Source organism: Leptonotus elevatus, chromosome 13 (genome assembly GCF_054856555.1).
Source record: "Leptonotus elevatus isolate MCC_2025b chromosome 13, RoL_Lele_1.0, whole genome shotgun sequence".
NCBI lineage: Eukaryota > Metazoa > Chordata > Actinopteri > Syngnathiformes > Syngnathidae > Leptonotus > Leptonotus elevatus.
Genome location: NC_141251.1, coordinates 13,446,066 through 13,465,901, shown reverse-complemented (window position 1 = coordinate 13,465,901; position 19,836 = coordinate 13,446,066). Strand labels below are relative to the sequence as shown.

Genomic DNA, 19,836 nt, shown 5'->3' with positions numbered 1-19,836 from the left:
TGTGTGCAATTACTGTCTGTCAGTCACTTGATTCTCTCTGGACGTTTGCAAGAAAGCACAACAATGTGAATGTGGCGAGGACGGACCCCCTTGTCTCATTATCTGCACCAATTAACCAGGTGCAGAGGTATTTTTTTCCTCGAGAAGGCCTTGGGGTGACAAGCTGCTGCTACAAGGTTCATTTTAGAAATTCTCATTTCTGACAAATGCCTCGAAAATATTGGTTGTTTTAGTGTTTCGCTTGGTTTAAAGGATGATTAATGGTGTTGCAATTTAGGACTTGTTCCGAAATGTGTGTGTGTGTGTGTGGGGGGGGGGGGGGGGTCATGGATGTAGCTTAGAAGCAGAAGATAATTTCATAAGATTCTCTTTTTGTATCTCTTAAGCTCATATAACAAGTCACATATTTACGAAGTCCCTTGGCACACCACCTAACAAAAAGTCGATGCACCAGTTTATGTAGTCTGCCATCTAGTGGCTTAATTGTTTGATCTGTCACTAAACGTCACTGGCATAGATAGATTTGCAAACAGCCATAGTTTGAAGTGAAGTTGGATAATTTCGGGAATCACTGTGCTGTGATGTATTTCCGCTCGACATTCAACGATTAAAAAAAAAAAACATCTGTGGGTTTCTATGATATACTGCGATGTGTAACCAGCAGTTTCTTTGTCTGGCATTTTGTCCGTGGGATAGCATTTCTCAGCAATCCCATGCAATTTGTAGTTAAAAGAACAACATTGGTTTTCCAGTGCCGTGTGGATCCTCTGCCTCCCTGGAAGCTGGTCATGTTCAAAACAGTAAAACCTCAATTCCTGGTTTCCTCAAGTGTCAGCTCTTTCTCACCGCTCGGCCTGTGGGAATGTTGTAGCTTTGTGCACGATGATTTGCCATGCTGGAGTGCATTTGAATGTTGACTGCACAGACTGACTGGCCCCACGGCTTGGCCCGCAAACAACTCGACGCGCGCACGCGCACGGTGAAAGGACCAGCGGCTCTGTGTATGTGTACAATTACATCAAAACTATTTTTGTCTTACTTGAGGTGGAAGTGTTTTTTTTTTTTGCATGTTGAGCACCGCGCACGTCATTGGCACACCAAGAGTGCATGATTCCTTCTCATGTTGTACTTTTTATACGCATGTTTCAGCAGCCAGATATTACTTGAGGGCAGAAAGAGAGACGTTCTCTATGATATAATAGTCAGTTAAACAATGTTCTCAGCAGGATTGCGTGCTATTTGATATATTCTGGCGCCTCACCCCCCCCCCCCCATTCTTTCACTTCAGTTGTAGTCTAGTAGTACCACGGAATTTGTCGGGTTGATGACGCAAGCTACCACCAAGTACTAAAACCACAAAGTGACTTCTCTCATAGCGAGTCGACCTCTTCATCTTGAGGTGGCTGATATATTGTTCCCGTTCATCGAGGCCAGTGGTTATTGATCTTGTTGTTGGTACTGAACCCCACCAGTTCCTAAGCATATTCACGGAACTCTTCTTTATTGAAAAATAAAATGAACAGAATGACCAAAATGAACAGGTAGAGTAGCCTTTTCGTCAAATCGGTCTCTCTTCGCCTTGAAATCACAAAGCGTTCTCCATGCAACTTAAGGAAGTGTTCCTTTTGAGTTTTGCTAGATAGGTAGTTATCTAGATATGATTAGATTAGATTAGACTAGATATGCTCGACTTGGCATGATAAATCATGCAGTAAGGAACCCAGGGGTGAGCCGATACAATAAAAACAGCAGAGGTCCCAGAGTTGAACCCAGTGGAACACCATGTGAATTCATATTGCACTTATTTGTCCGACCACTTTTTTTTTTTGCTCAATATAGATATTATGAAGGGATTACAATAATCAAGAAATCACATGAAGTACCATCACAACAGTCACAAGTCGACTGCTGAGCCAAATTCCCTGCAGCACAGAAAGGCCAAGCAATGTAGCGTGATCACCTGCAGCAAATGATGAAGTATCATTATGAATCTTTTGAGTCGCGTGTGTGCCTCTGCTGAAGCCCTGAGACTGACCTACCGAACGCCTAGGGATTGATCGATCTAGGTTACTATTGTTTATGCAAATTGGGATAAGTGTGGCTGATTAAGGACAAAATCTAAGTAGTTTAATATGGTAGAGTTTAGTGCCTGTAGTGACATTTCTTTACTCCAACTGGGGAATCCTAAAGGCAATAAGATGTTTATGCTCCCATTATGGGCTCATTTTCACTTCTGTATTCAAATTGAAGCCATAAATGGTTTGAATTCCAGTCCATTTCCTGTTGGAATGAAGATCTTATGGGAATAGATGCATTTTTCCGGAGGAACAGTTCAAAAGACAAGCGAGTCTCTTGATAGCTTCTCTCATCCATCACTTGAAAAATGCTTTAGCTCAGTGCACATCACTTGTCAAGCTAGGTACGATATCACACTTGTCATCAGTTGATTGGCTGCTGTGAACGGATAGCGGCGTGGTGCAATCGGGTTGTTGGGAACCTCGGGTTCATGAAGTCTCCCCCCCCCCCGCCCCTTCGTTTTCTCTCAGAGCTGGCCTCTTGTCCGAGCAGGGTCTTTGTTTAAGTCACGCTCGGTTGGACCCCAGGCATTTCATCACTTTAACCTTGCCACCCACAGCAACTGCTGCACTTAATGAGGCTGCACACATGCGCTTAGATCAGGTAGGGTGAGAGCCAAGCATCCAGCTGCATGCCATCGGCTGGATGTCTTTCAACAAGAGTTGCCATGCAGCCCCCGTCTTGATTGGAGCGTTTTACGTCGCGCTTTCATTCAGTGTGTGAGCCCAGCCTGCCGGACCCTCGCTGTGTGTATCGCCGTGGGACAATGGTGCGCCCTCGGTGACTACAGTGAGGATTACTGAGCACAATGGCAGCGGTGCTGTTGTAATGCCAGTGCAGGACAAGCAACAGGAAGCGGTTGTAGTGGACTCAGCAGTGATGATGTTGGCTCGCAGGCAAACTGGAACCGTGCCTCTGAAATCTCTTCAGCGTGTTGGTCCATATCAGTGCAGTAAAGAAGACATTTTAAATTGGATTAGCTGAGTGCCGAGTCCTTTGTTTAGGTATTTCCTGCTCAGGTCAAACCATAGGATACCATTTTCCAAGTTCTTGTTACCTATGGCAAGATGAAGATTTGTATGTTACCGGAATATTCCAATGTGTTGCCACAAAAGTTTGTGGAATAATCACTAGAGTTTAGTTGAAATACAGGATATTTTCCCTTCATCTTTGACAAAACTTGGAAGACTCTGCACTATTACAAAGTTGTTCAACTGACTTTGAGTAATCATGCTTTTAATTATAGCGTAATTTTCTGCTGCATCAATATGTCTCTCAGTCTTGTTTTGGCATTTCAGTGATTGATGAACTGGGACTAGTCAGTCAATAGTTGGCTCAACCTTGAGGGTGACCACCTCTGGAAATTGGGGGGGGGGAGTAATGATATGTTTGTTTTCTATAGGCTGCTCTGATGTGGCGCTCAAGTACAAATTCTTTTAAGTATAAGAGTAAAATCTTTCTTTTAGCCGGGCCATTTTTAAAGTGTGCTTGTGTTTTTGCGCCGGTTACATAATAGGGTGACTTCAACCTGCATGGAAACATGCATAGAAAACATGTTTAATTGGGTTCAGCTGTTTTTGTTTCCCTATAAGCACAGTGACCCTCACGGAGGACCAGGGTCACACTGCTTGTTTTGGTTTAATCTTTTATATGGCTTTCATTCTTGCTCCTGGGTTCAGGGCTGGATGGCCTTTGGAGTCCTTCGCGCAGTGTTTTTGTTTTTGTTGGCACAGAGAGAGATTCTTCATTCTCCCATGCCAGTTGACATACGTTGGCAGGTAGTTTAGTAAGCTGCTGATTGTACAACATTGTCTTTTTCCCAAGTCCTTGTTGTGATGAAAATCTCTGTGCAAACAACACATTCCTCCCTGCCAGGGCATCAGTGCCATCGCCGGCTTAGTTGGTGATTCTCAAAGTGGCCTTATTATGACTGAGCTTGAATGTAATGTGTTACTCCGTGGCCTCTATCACTTGTTCCATCTCAGGAGGGTGATGCTCCTGAAGTGATTGACTCAGGAAAACTGATAGCTCCTCTATCAGTTTAATATGTCTTTGTCACAACTGTTTACGTTTCCTCTAAAGCTGGCCTAATCTGTTGTGCCTTTCCTGTTTTTGGTCCTTTTGTGAAGAGCAAAGAGGGGCAAATGTTTGCAAAGGTAGCGACTGTGCGCCTCTGTCGGGGTTCATTAAAGGTTTGCAAACGTTTGCTAGGAAATTTTGAACTTCCTTGCAACAAGATAAACGATGAAAACTCCTGGCAAACGTTGCGAACTTGTACAAACGCTGACGTCATCATTTGTTAGCGTCGCAAATAAGGGTGTGAATTGTTGCCTAGTGCCTGGCGATACGATCCGTATCACGTTTCACATGTCACGATTCGATTCGATGCCGATTAATCCAGATACAAATCTATAAATTGATTATTGCTATTTTTTTTTCTTTTACTCAAATTTAGAAGATAGTCATGGGTAAACTCGTGCATGTACAATGTAAAATTTGCATGAAAATTTATTTATTTATCTGAAACTTCAGGCTTATAATTGAGCCACTGTATTTAACAAACAGGTTGCAGTCCGTTTCATGTTTGAACCGCCCTGAAATAAAAATATTAAGGCTTAATGTTCCATTGATATAGCATTCTTTTCTTCCATGCTTAAAGTGTGAACCCTAACCTTAAGTAAGACATTATTGTTGAATATTTATATAATATAAAAATCGATTCTAAAATTGCGCACTGTAACATCGCGATATATTGCTGAATCGATTTTTTTCTAACACCCCTAGTCGCAAACGAATGCCCGTCAGTGGGATACGGGCTTAAGACTTGGTTTTTGTTCCAATAAACTACCTTATGAGGGTAAATCAGCTAGCTCTAAGAGCAACGTTAGCATTTAGAAAAATCCCCTTTGTGGTAAAACTAGCGTTATTTTTGTGATTTGAACTGGAGTGATCTTGGCCGCTTACGGTATGTAACTTGTCTTGGATAGTGGCTGTTTGGCCAGAAAAGATAAGACGAACACACTCACTTTGCTCGGGAGCAAGCAAGCTGCAGTTCAAAGACGAGCTTTGGAGTCAGCTGGGAGTCTGGGAAAAGTGAACCTGGCAGTGGCAGACAAGGTGATAAGGGCCTTGGAGTAATGGTGTGCTGGAGTGAGGACCTGGTTCCTATCTTGGTTTCAGCAAGCGCTTATTTGGTCTGGAACCACATTAATGGCAAAGCTACTTAAGATTAAGTTACTGCTGACGTTGTTCACACTGAACTTTGCTCATGTTTGTATTGCTGTCCAGTGGAAGGCATCTCCGAGGGGAGAAGTGGGGGGGATCACAACCAAAATTTTTATAATTTGGTAGCGTTGTCGTTAAGACCACAGCAACCGAGACCAAGACATTGAGACGTTTGGATGTAGAGACCGAGACAAGAACAAGATGTTGGGCGGTCAAGACAAGACCAAGACTGTAAAAAAATAAATAAAAATTGTCGTTAGCGATGAATGTTAGCAAAAACAACAATGACAGGAGGAGGAAAAGAGCATCTTTTTGCTCATTGTCTTAGAATGCGGTGTTCTGATTTTAACTTTTCACAGTGCAGTTAATATAACGGTTACTTTCCCTGTCTTTATGCTTCCTCTGAATGTGCTGATTAAAGTTGCACATTGCATTCTGCATTGTTTCTCACTGATGACAGTAGTACTGGCCTGGTCTAAACCTGTCTTGATCAAAAATCCAGAGTCCGTCCTGTCCGAGACCAAGACAAGACAGCGCAAAAATGCCTTTGATTCCGAGACGAGAACAAGACCCTTAAAAAATGGTCTTCAGACCGGTCTCGAGATGAAGACTGATATTGAGAACTGCAACACTAGAATTTAGCTTAAAACTTTTGAATAAACTTATTTGTTGAATTTTTTTTCGCAACTGCGTTTAATTAAAAAAATAAAATCAGGAAAGAGAATTTTAGAATCAGCCATTTTTGGGGAGAAGCGTGCATTTCATTGGACAGCGCTGCATAGTCAATGTTTTAATTAAAACAATTTATTTTTATCTGTAAACCCATTAGGTTTGCTTTTTTAACAACATATCTTATGTTTGTGTTGTTTATAGTCAGAAAACTGAATCAGATTAAGAGGCAACAATAGGAATGGAAAAAATGTTTAATATCAAGTTTGTTCACCTACACCTCAGAATTTGGACTCTTGAAGTTGTTTGTTTTTTTGTATCTTTTTTTCCTGCCTTTTTTCCTGATTCTTGTTGCCTCCACAAGTGTTGGATCATCCTGGTGGGTCTTTGGCAAAGGGCCGATAAGTTTATAAAGGCATCTGTTTTTAATAATTAATAATGTTACCTGGCGCCAGCCTATTCCAACTCTGTTAGACAAAAACCTAACATGGATTACATCAAAGTTTTGGCTTCACTTTAGTTGCGGCAATATTCAGGGTGTGTGTAGCAATTAGGTGAATATGGAGCCTAATATTGCAGGTTTCTTGTTTGCACAAAGGCCCTGAGTACTTGCATGTAAAAGTGGTGTAAATCTATGGCGGCACAGCTCTCTTGCCTCCGTGTCGAGGCAAGTCCTCAGCTGTGAAAGAGAAGGGTGTGTTGGAGATCGGCCTTAAAAAGGAATTTGCAGTAAAACATTAAACGTTGTGCACCAGGATGACAGTCCCCCATTGGGAAATGGAGCTGGGGTGTGTGTTCTGTGTGGGGTGCACGTCCTGCACCCTTAGGTCAGATTCGGGTTTGGCCATAGTTGTGCTTTAGTAACACGATAGTCCTTCAAAACCAGATTCCAAGATTTGTTTCAGAGCCACTTTAAGGTCAACTATAGAAAATCCAACAGTCATTCCTGGTTTCTCATAATCAACCACAGCTTACGTCAATGGTGATGTCGCAACTATGACTGATGTTGATATTTTTGGGAGATGGGTGATCTTTGTGGTTTCTGTGTTGATTTGAGTTTCCCCTTTTTGAAAGGCGCGCTCACATTGACAAAACTGTGTCACAAATGAAACTCTTCAGAAAACAGGTGAGCTGTGTGATTGGTCCTTACCTGAGCCCTGAGCAACTGTGATGCCATGTTCAGTCGTCAGCAAGTGGCAAAATGGCCGCCCCGCCCCAAGAGATGGATGAAAACAGGAGGATTTTTCTGATTAATTCGTATTCCACAAACAGAATATTAATAAGAATGCCTTGTTTAGACAAGTTTGGGTTGCATAGAATGTGCAACAAATTGGCAGTGTTAATTCAACACCTACAGAGTTAAACTTAACACTTAAAAAGTGTATATTGGTCCACACTAAATGTAGGTAAAATAACACTTTTGTAAAATAACACCTACTCTGGGCACCATTTAAAATGACACTTCAGGAGTTTAAATCAATTCCCACAAAATTAACCATGACATTTTAACCAAGTTTTGCTGTGTATTATTGTAAATACATTTTGGGGGGTTGACTTCCCCTTCAAATGCTCATCCCTAGTACCTTGATTTATGTATCCATGTTTGTATGGAAGCATTACTTCAATGTTCATTTATTGCTTAAGTCGTGTCCAATTTATTTATATAGCCCTTAACACAGTCTCAAAGGGCTTTACAATTCTAAAGTTGACAAACATTAAAAACATCCCCTGATCTAAACCCCCAAGAGGGCAAGGAAAAACTTGGAAAAAAAATACAGGGAAGGCACCACATATGGGGGGAATTCCCCTTCCAGGAATGCCAGGCTGCAATTGAATCAGAGTGAGCAACATTTAAGACATAAAGTGGTGCTATACAAAATTAGCTAATAGCTACAATAGCATTGTTGAGCTGAATTGAAGCCGAATGTCTCCCGTGATGAAAAAAGGAGTTGTAGTCCAAAAGGCTAAGTGAGAACACATGAGGGGAACACCAAAGTAACAACGCTGTTAAATGTTACAGTGGGGAGGGGGAGGCGTCTAGTGGACCCTCGTTTCTAATAACGTAGCCGCATGCTGGGCGGCGACACTTGTTGATTAGCTCTTGGATTTCCATTGTTACTAGGTCTGCGTGTGTTGCGCTTGCAGCCAAGTTGTGAGTCAGAGTCTGCCATGCATGGTGATGATGAGTGCTGAGTTTCAAATAATAGCCACTCTGATTGCAGGATACGCTGGCACGTGATGAGACAAATGTCTCCCGGAGAGATGGAAAGTTTAATGGCCGACAAAATAGGGCAAAGCCGTGAAAAAAAAGGGGGGCCGGGTGACTCATTGCCACTCTGCCCTCCGCTCAGAGCTGATCGGGGGGTTTCCTCGGAGCAGGTGTGTACTCCATGAGGTCATCATAGCGATGGCGTGTGCCTCCGAGAAGAGTTGTCGGGGTGAAAATGTGACAATTAAACATGCCTTTGAGGATGTGAGAGGACATTGTTGTGCTCCCTCGTGAATGTGGTGACTCGTGAGAAAGTGTAAGCTGATATCGGCGCGAGTGCTACCGACACTGATCGGTCCTCGTGCTCCGGGAGTGCAGACAAGCCCGCCAGAACGCAGCATTCTTTCTGTTTCCCGTATTTCTCCTTGAGTTATCATCCTCGTTATTATTATTATTTTGTCTGCCTGTCTTTTCTGACGCTCATCTTAAAAAAACAAGTGTCAAGTGAGGGTGGTTCCCAGCCTTCGTAGCGCCACGTTTTTAATTGGCATGAAATTGCAAATCTCATATAGACTGCAAAACAGACCTGCTTTCTCAGAACTTTGGAAGTCATCCGCTGACGTCTCTGGCCACATTTTGTAAACATGTGGAAAACTTTATTTGGGGGAAAAAATCGCTTTTCAAAAGCGAGCAAGCTTTCTGTGGCTGAGATGAAGACATATTTTTGGCATGGCTGTCTGTATTATCCCGCTTTGTGTACTTTTTATTTTATTATGACTTGTTGAAGTCATTACTGCAGAGTCTGTGTCGTGTCATCCGGCTGGGTCATTGGGGTTGGGGGCGGGGGTTGCCGTGCATCAGACTCCCTCCTGCAGGCTTTGTCTGCTCATCTTTCCTGCCGTTTGTCTGCTTTTGTCTGTCATGAAAAAAAAAATTGCAAGTTTATCCTCCCTTAATCAGATCAACAAAACTTGTTGTTAGATACACAGGTGGTTGCTTTGGAAGCACTCAATGTGAAGTGACGCTTATTTTTAAACAAGTTTATTCTTGTAGATTGTGTAACCTTTATTTTAATCGTCATCGTGTTACACAGGTTTTTATTTATTTATTTAAAGGTTGTCTAACAGTCTCATTTTCTCTCTTTTCTGCAGAGATCCTACACTTTGATAGTAGAAGCTTTGGACTTCAACAATGAAACTAGTGGTGAGTAACATTTTTAGCCCATTTCCTTCTTTTTCTCTCTTGTCCTTCGTGGTGTTTGTAAGGTCAGGAAAGGAAGCCCCTCACCCACCCGCCTTCCACACGGTCTCCTTGGCGTGCACGTGTCTGAAAGAAGAAAGTGTGCTGACAGGTGGATGTTAGGCGCGAGAGCAGGAGATGGGAAAGCAAGTGGGGGGGAGAGAAAAAAGACGAAATGAAATGAAAATGTTTGCATTCTGCCCCGATGACTGATGGCAGGTGCTGCCCGCCAGGGTCTGGGTCACGCAGTCTCACTGTCACCGGGGCGTGAAACGCCAGGTTCATCCGGCTACCCCCTGGTCCGCCCCTGCTGCCAGCATGCTCTCATAGAAAGGAAGGAGCAGGTGGTCGTCTTGATCTATATTACTAGCTTGTTAGTCAAGGTAGGCCCCATAAGGTGTATGTGCAGTGAAGCGTTACCAACTCATGGGCGATGGTGTGTGTGTGGTGAGTAGGGCTCTAGTGCAGCTATAAATTTTGGTATTCGGGTATCCTACTGAAAATTCGAATAAGCAATTATTTAGATGAAAATGAATATTTATTTATTTTTGCTTGGCTGAAGAACAATAATAAATAATAATAAGAAAAAACATCTCCACTTAATAATGAACAACCAAATTATTTTCATTTTTAGATAATCAACTTATTTTCCTTTTTTTTTACTTGAACTGCGCTCAGCAGCACACTATTTTACTCTGTCAAAACATTAGTGAGATTTTAGTCAAATCTTTCCCTATAGACTTTGGTCTATGAGACAACGTGACGTCAGAACCACAGTTTTTGCTGGCTAAAACGGCACATTTGAGCCAGGTTTGTCAAAAAGTGATCAGTAGGAACGGAAACTGTGTCAGATTGTCGGCATCAAAGTGTGCAAAGTCATTTACGTATGTTAAACTGCCTCTGAACAGTAATTCGACAGCTCTTGCCAGCCAAGCGCTGTTAGCTGCTAGCGCTGTTAGCCGCTAGCCCTGTCTGTTAGCCGCTACTGCTTTCAGCTTCCGCTAAAGGCTGGCACCAAATGCTGTACAATACTATGTCATCTTAAGTGATTTTTAGCGCCCATAATTGGCTATTGAAAATGATTTCAGGATAGCATTGTGTCGTTGAAGTCAGTAAGAAGAGCTGATGGTAATAAAAGTGCTTTACAAATAAAATGTATCATTATTATTATGACGCTCCAAACACAGTCAAGTTAGCCGTTATGCCGCGACATGCTGCCGGGAAAAACTTCAAAATAAAAGCCTTACAACAAGGCAGTAATGTCCATATATTATTTGGTAAGGTAAGCTTTATTTTGAAGTTGGTCTTCTCACCGTGTTGGCGCCATGTTGCTATCATGCATAGCATGAACAATTGTTACTGCGTTATACATGTAGATAAGCTTGTATCTGAGGCAGAGAAAAATGCCTCGAGCATTTTTTTTAACCAACGTACTCAAATTAATTAATTAAAGTGGTGACCGCAGTTTTGAGCCCATGCTTGTTTGTGCAACTCTGTCTGTATTAGGTCAACAAGGTTTCGGTCTTTTCTGCCGTATTTGGCGCTTCCCAGAGAGCTATTAGGGCACTGGTGTGAAGAGCCCCCTTGAATGTGCACTCGGTGCCGGTGAAGGTGAATTTTCTTACATCAGACCTCGTCAGAAGTGCTTATTTCATTGCCAGTCTTCAGATAGATTTCAGCGAAGTACGTGGAAAAGTAAGGCCCTGTTTGCTTTCAAAAGTTAATATCTTCTCAATGCTGTGATGTCCTGTGCTGGAGTGCGGCCTCTGCAAATTTGCCTTGTCTATTTTACGCTCTGCCTCGAGCGGGGCAACACTTAGCGGGGATGTGCTACCCCCAACACTGCAGGCCGCCGCCGCTCAGTAGAGAAGTGCCACATAGCTGAAGCACTAGATTCCAGGCCCCTGCGAAATGTTGCCGCTCACTGTGATTCCAGTACTCAAACAGCGCCCCACCGCCATCGCATACGCGCCACTAACATGGTAAATAAATGACAGCAAGCCACCCTTTCCACTCTGGTTCAGCTACATTGCATCATACTACACAGAGGAGCGACTCACCCTCTGGTCAATCCCCTCTGTGCAGTAAATAACATCTCTGACACATTTTTCATTCTCTCCCAGGTGAAAGATTCACAAGAATTGTTGTGTGTGCGTGTCTCGTACGTGCTGAACAGTGTAGTCTCTGTGTTGAGCTCCAGTGGCTCAGTTTAGATTGTTTACTCGGTGCGCGTGTGTGTAGTCCAGTGGTCTACCTTAGTCCTTGTCCTCTTGTCACAGCCATGACCCCCTCATGTTTGAACCGAAAGTCTGTGTGTGGTATCGGTGTAATGTTGTAAACGACATGGCCAAACACTTGTTAGAGAATATTTTGAGGGGGAAAAAAGTAGATTTGAGACAATTTGAAAAATGTATGTGAGCTTGGGGAAAATGTGCTGATGGGCACGCTGGCTCTCGCCCCAGCACTGAAAGTGGCGTTGGTGTCTTCACACTATAATTTATGGTGACTGCGGTTCTGTCCTGGCCCCGAGCAGATGCAAAGGGCAGCATGAAGCTGTAAACCTGAGTTGGAAAGCGACTTGGGACACTTTTAAGGGAGTGTGAGTAAGGGCAGAAAAAAAAAAGAAGCAGTTTCAAGTGCTCATTAAAAGCCGCCTTCTCTTTTTTGCATTTCCTGTAACTACTCTCGCCTCACCAGTACACATAGTTGCTTTGATTACATATAATCAGCTATCTTCTGTGATTTGTGCTCAAGCATTTTCGGTTAGCCACTGCAAGTTCCCTGTTATGCGCTTTGGAGATGCCTGGCACATTCCAGCACACTCGCACCGAAACACGGCGGATTCCTTGGAGCGAGACGCTCGCAGCTGGTGTTGACGCTCTCACTTGTTGTGGTTGTTCAAGGTGCAGATGGGAAGGTGATAGAGAAATCTTCGCACTCGGGCATGATCAACCCCAGCCCGCACTGGCAGAAGCTGACCCACAATGGCCCCGTTGCGCAGTTTGAGTACCAGATCCGGGTCAGCTGCGATGAGCACTACTACGGCTTCGGCTGCAACAAGTTCTGTCGACCCAGGGACGAGTTCTTTGGGCATTACACGTGCGACTACAACGGGAACAAGACTTGCCTGGAAGGCTGGTCGGGACCGGAGTGCAACACTGGTAAGGAGTCGTGAATTGGCCGCGTGGACTAATGAGTGACATCACTGCATAAAGTATTAACTGAACTCTTTAAGAGAAGCTTGAGAAAGTCTTAATTATTTATGTGTTATGAATATAGCAGTCAGACTGCAGTGTGACTCATGCTGATACATGGTTGCTGGGTCATTGCTACTGAATGGATGACTTTGTTTATATAAATACTCCCCCCCCCTCCCTTCTATTTCCATTCAGATGTTGTCATCAGCACGACTGAATAAACTTGTCCTAATTCTCTGCTTAGTTTTTGGAGTCCAAAATGTTGACGTGACTAATCAAATGGAGAATAAATGTGGGTTTGTGCCCAGAGATTAGAGTGCGGAACATATAATATAGCTAAGCTAAAACTAAGTTTGCATTAAGTTGCCAGGCAACCAACATGAACTTTCTCCCCTCTCTTTTAGCAATATGCCGACAAGGCTGCAGCACTGACCATGGGTCATGTCAGGAGCCAGGTGGATGCACGTAAGTGATCCAAGCTGCCATTTATTATTGTGTGACTGTTTGTTTGTTTTTTGTCAACTGCATTGATATACAGTAGATCACTTCATTTGGTCGATCCGCTGCTTATTGAGGTTGTAGTTCATTGTATTGAGTGGTTTGTTGTGTTATTTCTAGTGCATACGTGTTTATTATATCCGTTTACCATTTACCACCAAATCCATTTGAATGGGTTACTAATTGTACTTTTGCAGGAAAAAACATGTCAAAGTCCAAAAAAGAAAAAGAAAAATCCAATTTGATCATAATGGCCAAACTTTAAAGGCCACTTTGAAATTATTTGACTTCAATTGATGCAAGCAATTATATATTGTTTATACTTGGTGTTGTTTTGGAAAAACTGCAGCATAACAGTTTTATGTGAAAGGTGATGATAAGGCAAATAGTTTTTGATTTTTCAAGATTTTGGAGTGGTCCATGGCCTTTTATCCCACTAGAGTAGATCCCACTCCTGCACTGAACAGCATCTACACAAAACAAGAGCAAACTGTAGTGAGCTAAGCGTTTTCCAAACATTTACTTAAGGATCATTAATGATCATAATACGGACCTTGACGCAAAGCAGAATCGCAAAGAATGCAAATAATCAATTGTTGCTTGTAAAATTGAATTATCTTGATTCACCAGTGTTTTAAAGAGAAAGTGTGTTATTTCAGTCAGTTTATTTATTTGTATCTTTGCATGTCAAATGTCATTTTTAGTATATGCCATAGTAGTTAGTTTAAAATAGCTTCCTCTACGTCCACCACCATACACTGGCCAGCGAAAACCCAGGGTGCCTTTTCACTTTTGGTAAAATTTTAAATCCTTCCAGGTTGAGTCTGTCATAGAAGCTAGCTAGCACTAAGCTAACCCCTGCGACGGTTCGTCTCTCCGGTTCAGCATTCAAATTTGCAATTTCCCTTCGTGCTAGGATGTCGTCAAAGGCCAACAGCGAAATAATGACAAATGTGTTGAATCACCTTCAGATGGACTTTATTGACTGATTGCAAAAATGTTGAATATAATGCTCATTAGCCGTGCATAACCCTAGTTATTTACCTACGTGCTAGGGCAAATATTAGAAACAAAACATTATGGTGCCGCACTAAAGTACTATTACCTTTAGTTAAGTGATGATGCGTTGTAACAAACACAAGTTGAGTTAACCTCTGTGGGAGGAACCCGTTTGGGAAAAACTGCTAAGAATCCTAGTTGGAAATGTTCCCCCCCCCTCTAATTAGGCTGACGTTATCAGTCAAATCTTGTGTAACATTTGGTGTGGACTTTTTTAAAAGCGTATTGTTTGTGCAGCTAATGGCTTCCTAATGCTGTTTATGCACACAGCCAGAGGAAGAGCCAGGCACAGATGGGTATCGGCGCACGGGCATTGTGTGCATCATCCTGTACGAAGCCCCCTGCTCTCCTCAGTCAGACATAAATTGCTTTCTTCGTTGTCTACTTTGGCTCCAAATCAAGTGCAGGGAGTGTGGGCTTGGTTGGCTTTTTTTTTCTTTTTCTTTTTGCACAAGCATTGTTGTTTTTCTCCAAGCTTTTGAACTCAATCGGGTTTCTTGTAAGCGCTTGTGTGGCCACTGGCTGAACAAGAGGTTGAACTGTTTTCCCGCACAGGTGTGGCTGTGTTTGGATCTGACTTGCTCGTGTTTCTCATCATAGCTTGTATCAAACCTGCCTCCGGGCAGGGGCAACCGCCAATGCAGCTTATACTGTGGGAATCTTATGTAATCTTGTACCTGTAAACTTCGGGTTTGCAAATCTGTACACATTGAAGTGGTCTGTGTTTCCACGTTGAGTGTGCGTCGGAAGTACTGCTGCATTCCCCAGTAATTTAAGATGCGTAATAAGAAAATCATTTGGGAGCTTGCTGGGGAACCCTACGCCACTACTCATTGAGAGAAGATTAGCACAATTTTAAGAATAGCCTCTTTAATCACAGAGTGAGTTTGAACTTAACCACAGGTTTATTTTTACAGTCCATTTCTGGGGGCAAATCGCCATGCGGCTCTCCCAGAGCGGACACTCCGTTTGCTGTCATTGCAGTCCCTCAGCCACCTTTTAAAGGGAGCACACCTTTCAGCCAGGTTTTATTATGGAGCCCGGGAAGAAAAAGAGTGCAACATTATCCGTGTAATTAGGGACTTGGACATGTTAGAGGTCATCAAGAAAGAGAGCTTTCCTCCTCCTCCTCCTCCTCCTCCTCCTCCTCCCCTGCCCTGAGGCAAAAGCCGAACTCCTGACTCATGGGAACCAGCAGCATGAAGAGGCCGGTGGGATCCACGCTGCTCTTTGGTTGTCCTGCCAAGCCGCAAGCACACTGTTGGTCAGGAGAATGTGTGTTGCGATGCTAATGTTAGCCATGGCGAAGGTCTTTGGAAGTGGAATTTAGTGTTTGGACCCAAGTTGTTGCATAAGCAGCGTTTCATTGAAGTTGCATGTGTGGCCTTTTCAGATGCAGCAGTCAAGACAGGAATACTGCTTCTTTGTTTGCTGCGTGTTAAATCCAGATTATTGTTACTTGTTTAGCAATGTGGAGTAAACAAATGATTAAACTGTTTTTGTGTGTGTGCATGACAGCCTGTCTTTTGTTTCCCGCAGGTGTTTGTATGGTTGGCAAGGCCAATATTGTGACAAGTGTATCCCCCACCCCGGCTGTGTACATGGCACCTGTGTGGAGCCCTGGCAGTGCCTCTGTGACACCAACTGGGGTGGACATCTTTGCGACAAAGGTTCGCATTTTGGACTGCAGCGGACTTAATTTGAATCATTTTAATTTACAAGCGAAATATCCCTTCCATATCACAGATCTGAATTACTGTGGCACTCACCAGCCGTGCATGAATGGAGGGACTTGCATCAACACGGGACCGGACAAGTACCAGTGTTCATGTGCTGAGGGCTACTCCGGAGCCAACTGTGAGAGAGGTGAGTGCCACAAGATTACTGCTGACTGGAGCCATAATGAAAAACGCTGCTTAGATGGTGTTAGAGTGTTGTGTAATGTCCAAAAATTGCTTAGTGGGGTTATAGTTTATGTTCGCTTTCTTATACAGTGGTACACTAATTTACAAGTGCTCCATCTTACTTTTGAGTTATAAATCATCAAGTTTGTTTACAATTTTTATTATTATTATCATTTTTATGATGAAAATTTGAGTTACAAGTTGCAACTTGAGTGAAGGCAAACGAGAGAGCACGGTCGCAGGTGCACCTTGAGCTGCTTATTGAACGGCAGCGTCAAACAAATACAAAATGAGAACAATCACAAGGAGCTGCAGTTCGCGAAACTTAACAATCTCCGATTAGAGTAATTACACCTGATTAAAGCCGTTTATTTCGTTGCATTCTCTCATATTTTGTTATTTTTGTTCATTAAAACATGTAGAAAAAGTTTTTTTGGGGGGGGTCAACCCATTTTTTTCCAATAATATGTTCTATGCAGCCCATTTAGTCTAACCACGGTATTCTGATTAATATTGCATTAGTGGAATATGAATAAAGCAGCAAAATCCACCCGTTTTTATCCATCACAGGGTCGGCCATTTTGGCACTCCTTGGGGACTGAAAAGACATCAGTTGCTCAGGGTGCAGGTAACGACTAATCACATCTCAGCCTGTGAATGTCACATGACCAAACTCAGAAAACAGGTGAGCTATGATTGTTTGCGAGCTGAGCAACTGTGATGCCATTTTCAGTTGGCAGCAAGTGACAAAATGGCCACCCCCTGAGATGGATAAAAACGGGTGAATTTTGCTACTTAATTCATATTCCACAAACGCAATATTAATCAGAACGCCATGTTTAGACTACTATGGGTGCATACAATGTATTATTATAAAGAAAATATTTGACTTGACTCCTCCTTTAATGATATCTCAATGGGAAAACTATTTGACATTGAGAAAACCAATTAAACGCATAAAAAGGCACCACTGTATTTCGATTTCCCAAGTTCTACACAAGGAGAATGTGGGTTAGAAATCTCCCAGAGTGTTTCCTTTATGTAATCATTTTTGACTGCTTGAAAAGAAAGCAAAGATGTGAGGGTGTGGCGTTTGACATGCCATTTCAAGGTAAGAAAGGCCTAGTAATTGTTTTAATATGTTGGAATAATGCTGGAGTCTGTCTGATCTTGTTTGATATTTTAAGTCTTAATCTTGAAATCCCTCTATTCATGTTGCTTGAGTTGACATTCCTGCTCATGCTGTGCGGTGCTCCTTGTGAAAGTGTTGGTTGGCAAGCTAACAGAAAATAAACTGGTGACATTTTGACTCGTTTTTAACACTTTTGTAATTAGGCTCCTATTAGCAGAAGAATAAAATGGTTTTGATGTTGTTGAAGCTGTGTTTATTGTTCTGTTTGGCTAACAAAAATAAACCATACAAGTCAGGACCCATTTGGAACTGAGGAATGAAAGTGGAAACTTTGCCAGCTCTAACTATCCTATTTTGCCCAATTGTATTGTTGGAAGTACGTTTTTGTGTAATCCTGCTGGCAAACAAGCAACGGCAATGAAAGTATTCACTCCCTGGTGGAGCTGATGGATGATTTGATCTCATGTAGATGTGAGAAGGTTGCGCTGGCGTCAGAACTGAACTTCTCAGAGTCTGCAATCAGATAACTCTGAGTCTGCGAAAATCCGTGTCCACTCCTGCACAAATTCACCCCCCGCCCACCCCCACTCAGAAAAAAAAAATCAGGTGATCCTCTGGGGGCCGATCGTCACGAAGCAGACGGTAATGCTAATGTTGAACTGCTGCAAACACTTAGCATGGAGATGATGGTTCTTTGCTCATTAAATGTGAGCCTCGTGGGGTGCTGACAGCTTAACTGCGGACATGTCAGGAAACCGTGCCCTCCGTGACGGGAGGTGTGCAGGCTTCGACGTGTTGAAGCAGAGAGGATTGTCCTCTTGCCTCCTCATTCCCTTGATTGCCGCATCATCCCATGAGTAAGTCATTCATTTAGTGATTCGCTCATCCCAAACTTGCACATAATGAAGTAACACCCCCCCCCCACACCACAAATTTCCCCCCCCTGCACTTTCCCACAGAACTCTCATCTGGTGCCCCCACTCAGGCGAGCAGGCATTGGGAAGTCACAGTGCGGTGGTCAGGTCAACTTAGCATGAAAGATGATTTCCTGGCAGCTCTGTGTTGGGCGAGTAATGAGCGTGAGATTTGAGGCGGGAGTCGGGTGATAAGTGTCGGTGTTATGTTTGACGCAGGAGTCACTGGCAACATGTTTTGGCTGGATGGAATATTTTGCTTTTGAATTGAACATTCATTCAAAGAGATGTAATTAGACCTAAACCTTATTTGGAGGTGGGGTGGATTGAGTCAGAAGAGTGTGTTATGCTCACGCTTGATTGTGTCCTTTTGCTTTCTAGCGGAACATGCCTGTTTGTCCAATCCCTGCTCAAACGGAGGGAGCTGCTCAGAAACCAGTCACGGTTATGAATGTCATTGTGTGCCAGGCTGGAGCGGCCCTTCGTGCACTCTCAGTGAGTAAGACTTGCACTTGCAGCTTTGGCACACGTTACGGGAAAAAATTAAATACAAATAATTAAAAAAAAATCCCAATTTTGTATTTTAAATGGCTTCCGCTCTCTTGTCATGTGTGATGGACTGACTATCCATGTTGAGCTTCGAGGTGACGTTTTCTCTGACTTCCTCCTACATACCCAAAACATGCATGATAGACAATTTTAAGGAAAGTAAATGCAAAACTTTTCTTTACAATAATATATTTTGAAATACAGCCATTTTTTATCCATCTCAGACGGCGGCCATTTTGCCATTTGTTTTAAGGCTTAGGTAGCAACAAATTATGGCTCAGCTTGCGAACGTTACATGACCAAACTCAGAAAACAGGTGAGACATGATTGATTGAGCACTGAGCAACTGTGATGCCATTTTCAGTCGACAGCAAATGGCAAGATGGCCGCCCCCTGAGATGGATAAAACTGATGCATTTTGCTGATTAACACAATATTACGGTAATCAGAATAGTGTTTAGACTAGTGCAGGCACATACAACATGTTGTTTTTTGAGTTGACTTTTTTAAGGGCTTGTTGTAGTTCCTTACAAAATTGGACACACATTTCCGATGTATCTTTGTAAAATGAATTAAGATTTAGGCAGAACCTGTGTAAAATTGTTTACTTGGTATGTCCCAATACTTTTGTTCCAAAAATAAACTTTGCTACTGTGTGTAGCAGGGATCTCCAAACTTGTTCCTCCAATTGCCACATACAGAAAAGTATGAATGCAAGTGCCACTTTGAAGTTTTTTTACTTTAATTTATTAAACACGACAAAATCAGTCAAATCATGCAATTGTATGTACAGTTACATTGAAAAAAATACTGTAAAATGTGATAAGGCAAATAGTTTTTTTCCCAATATATCGGGGTATCCCATTAGAATAGAGCCGTCCCTGCACTAAAGAGCAGTCGAATCCCATCTTTATATTCACAACCAAAACACAAGTCATTTGAAGCTCATTAATGTAATAGATCCACAATTCGGACTATGACACGGCGCAGAAGGTGTAAGAAATCATTTTTGTTTCTAAAAATGAATGAATCTATTATTCATCACCATTATGAAATGTTACTGCTTTACTTGTAAATAGTTCAATTGTATCTTCATATATGGAAAAGCTGTAAATAATCTACTGTACAAATGTATTTTAGTGTTTAGCCGCAAATGGCCCCTGAG

At 42.6% G+C, this 19,836-nt stretch overlaps 1 protein-coding gene across 2 annotated transcripts in view; it reads left to right on the top strand.

Annotated features, from left to right (window-relative positions):
• jag1b (jagged canonical Notch ligand 1b) overlaps positions 1 to 19,836 on the top strand; it is a 34,710-nt gene that overhangs the window by 1,097 nt on the left and 13,777 nt on the right. Inside the window, exons 3-8 of one of the 2 annotated variants that reach the window (XM_086093283.1) lie at positions 9,331 to 9,382; positions 12,328 to 12,579; positions 13,020 to 13,080; positions 15,712 to 15,842; positions 15,919 to 16,038; positions 18,504 to 18,617. In XM_086093283.1, coding sequence (XP_085949409.1) covers positions 9,331 to 9,382; positions 12,328 to 12,579; positions 13,020 to 13,080; positions 15,712 to 15,842; positions 15,919 to 16,038; positions 18,504 to 18,617 — 730 coding nt within the window. Of the gene's footprint in view, positions 1 to 9,330; positions 9,383 to 12,321; positions 12,580 to 13,019; positions 13,081 to 15,711; positions 15,843 to 15,918; positions 16,039 to 18,503; positions 18,618 to 19,836 lie in introns of both variants that reach the window. The other variant, XM_086093282.1, reaches the window with a different exon arrangement.